Source organism: Propithecus coquereli, unplaced genomic scaffold (genome assembly GCF_000956105.1).
Source record: "Propithecus coquereli isolate 6110/MARCELLA unplaced genomic scaffold, Pcoq_1.0 Scaffold157, whole genome shotgun sequence".
Taxonomy (NCBI): Eukaryota; Metazoa; Chordata; class Mammalia; order Primates; family Indriidae; genus Propithecus; species Propithecus coquereli.
Window position 1 is genome coordinate 4661964 of NW_012140191.1, and position 3564 is coordinate 4665527.

Sequence of the window (3564 nt, forward strand, 5' to 3'; positions counted from 1 at the left end):
GCGGCACATATTGAGGCGGTATTTCCGGATCAGACCGTGCCGGTTTGAGCAGACGCGGCAAGAGCGAGAACCCTGGCCGAATTTTCGCGGGTGGCTCCAACAGAACTGCTGGTGACCCATCTTGCTCTCAGGAGGGCAACGAGGCAAAAGGCATAAGGCCTTATATTCTTGATGTAAAAGTCCGTGATGTAAATTTTGTAAAGCAACATTCAATTCAAAGCTGACCTCATTAATATTTGTGTCTATTGTAGTATCTAATACCTTCTTTTAAAAATAAGTAATTTTAAGAGATTTCTTGGTTATTTTAAATATGTATGTTGTATATGTAGTTTTCATATTATCACAAAAAAGTATATTATACCATATGAATACCATGAATCTCATACTTAGTTATGCTATTTTATTTCTCTTATTCAAGAAGAATTTTTTGTCACTTTATAACTTGTCTTAATTTCTAAGTAAAAATGCAATTTTGTCCCAAATTTACGTGGAAAGTTAAATACTGTCTAAAAACTCAGTCAAAAATGTAATATTAAATTTTATTTGAGGTTTTTATGTTTTATATAATTTAACATAGAAATTAAATGTATGCAAAACAGGTCACAGTTAAATTTTATGACAAAAGAAATAAATGTTCCATTTTTCCCTTCTTTTTGTCTAGCTCAACTGAGAAGTCATTTCCTTGGAGATCAACAGGTATGATTTTTTATTATATAAAAAAAAGTAGTCTCTTTATCTTTTCTCGTTATCCTAAGTTCAGCATATATGAAAGATGAATTAAGGAGAATGTCTGCCACTTTCACAAATATTTGATGTCTTCGTACTCAGTCTCTATTCCATAAATGTTTGCTGAGCCCCAACACCATGTACCTGGCACTGCACACGTTGCTGGGCAGACAGTGATGGGCACAGCACATATGTCCCCTGTCTCCTTTACCCCATGGAGCATACATTGTAAAGGATAATGCCAACAGTGTTATAATGCTAGAATAGGCCTTGATATCTAAATACCTTGCTACTTTTCAAACAAAGCTATGTTGAAGAAGACTTAGGTCACCAAGTGCCCAATATCTGAGTTTACCTGAACCTGGTACCAGGATTCTGGTGTTGTTTATAGTGCATACAGGGCACTCTGCTATTTTACAAAGAAGCTATTTCCAAGAAATGCAGTATTTACTCAAACTGTTGATTAGGCAGAGATATGTGCAAAGCTACCCAATAATAAGACTTACAAACAGCAGTTTAATACCAGGAAAGACATACTATGAAATAATATGTAGTTAACTACCAAGTAAGTATTATGTGGGAAACATTGTTGTAAATAGACAACCCTCTTCTGATATAGTTCTGCAGAGAAGATGGGCCTGGAGCCTTAGGCTTGAAGGGTGGCCAGGCTGTGAACAGGGCATTGTCATTGGACAGGAGAAGGGCAACAGAAATGTCACTGGGGAACATTTAAAACTGGTTTGGCAGATGGTAAAATGTGCAAAGGCTAATGCACTGGATTGGGTCAAATTATAGATTTATAAGTACCAGGGACTTTGAACTCTCTCATTGTTCATGGGAAGACTCTGAAAATCCTTTAAGCAAAAAAATCATATAATTCAAACTTTCCTCAGGAGAAACAGCAGAGCTTTGGTGGGAGGAAGAGTTAGTGGCAGGAGAGAGCAATTGAAAGCTGATTGCAGAATTTGGTGTGTGAGATCATCTAACTAGGTGATTCCTAAGGATTTAGAGACTGGTTTTTGGGTGGGAGATAGACAATGATAACTGTGAGGTTTCGATTCAGGGAGAAAGGTAGTACCGTTAAAACAATTAGAAGAACCAAAACGGAGAGCCAGTGTTAGAGTGGTACTCTAGACTACAATGTTGGATGTGTTGGATTTGAGATGAAAGACAGCAAATGATGACAGCAGTAAGCCTTTAGAAGTGTGATTACTAAAGAAAGCCCTTAATCGAATGTGAAGAAAAACACTTCTGTTAAACTGATAGATCCATGCACACTAATACTTTATTATGTGATTCAGACATGTGGGCTAACGTGCTGTGGATAAAGGACAACTACATTAGAGAGAGCAAGGCTGAAACCCAGGAGAGCAGCATATGCCATGAGAAAGCTGTGGCTTTTTATTCTTGGAAATTAAGAGTGGTCTGAAATCTGACCAGGGCTAACAAGGAGAGTCAGTTGAGATGCAGTGTTCTTCCCCTACTTTTTCACAGCATTCAAGGTCATTACTAAGGCCAGGAGCTATGCCTGCTCTGTTCACCAAAGCATGACCTTGTGGTTGGTAGACCCTAGGGAATTCACCGCTTGAGTGAATGAATACATGCATACATGAATGAATAATAAATGCTGCTTTACACTGTCATGGAAATATTTGTATGTGTGTATTAGCTTCACAACTAAATTCTAAGCCCTTATAAAGTATCTTTTTTCTCTCTGCCTCAATGCCTAGAAAGTGTCCAGCTTTTAGCAGGTATTGAAAATATACTTAATGAGTAAATGGGATAAATATTTTCATTTAGTAACAAAATATATATTTTGGAAAAAATATACACAAAGAATTTATAAGTTTTTTAAAATCACAAGAGGTTTTTGGATTCTTAACTTGACTCACAGTGCACCTAAAACCTTTACAGCCTAATAGGACATTTACTACAGTGTTGCAAGTCTTTCTGTATTGCAAATTTGGCACACATGCATGCGAACTTAATTTTTTTGTTGCCCTTATAGCTTTTTCTTTCTTTATATTTAATACAGTTTACCCATTTAAATAGTCCACTTCAATGTTTTTTAGTATATTTAGAGTTGTTCATCTATCACCACAATCAATTTTAGAACATTTTCATCACCCCTAAAAGAAACTACATACCAATTAGCACTCACCTTTCCCCAAACCTACCAGTCTTAGGCAACCACTAATCTACTATCTTTCTTTATGGATTTGCTTATTCTAGACTTTTCAGTTAAGTAGATGCATATGATATGTGGTCCTTAGTGACTGGCTTCTTTTACTTGGTGTGATGTTTTCAAGATTTATGTCTGTTGCAACCTGTATCAGTAGTTAATTCCTTTTTACATTTGAATAATATTTCATTGTGTGGACATAACACATTTATCCATTCATCAGTTAGTGGACATTTAGGTTGTTTCTACTTTGGGCTGTTATGAATAATGTTTCTGTGAACGCTCGTGCAAGTTTTGGATGTATGTTTTCATGTGTCTTAAGTGTGTATCTAATAGTGGAATGGCTAGGTCATCCATAACTCTATGTTTAACCATTTAAGCAACTACTAGATTAGTTTACAGAGTGGCTGTACCATTTTACATTTCCACCAGTAAAAAATAAGTGTTCTGATTTCTCCATATCCACTCCAACACTTATTATTATCTTTTTGATAATAGACGTTCTAGTGGATGTTAAGTAGTATCTCATTATGGTTTTGATTTACATTTCCCTGATGGCTAATACACCTTTTTTTCCCTTTGGTTAATTTTTTAGTTTTAGTTCTTGCTGTGTTTTAACTTTACCAGCTGTCTTCATATTGGCTTTTTTTTTTAAA

At 35.7% G+C, this 3564-nt stretch overlaps 1 protein-coding gene across 1 annotated transcript in view; it reads left to right on the forward strand.

Moving 5' to 3' along the window:
- PKP4 (plakophilin 4) overlaps nt 1–3564 on the forward strand; it is a 227550-nt gene that overhangs the window by 146385 nt on the left and 77601 nt on the right. The window contains exon 4 of the mRNA XM_012640776.1: nt 662–696. Coding sequence (XP_012496230.1) covers nt 662–696 — 35 coding nt within the window. The remainder of the gene's footprint in view (nt 1–661; nt 697–3564) is intronic.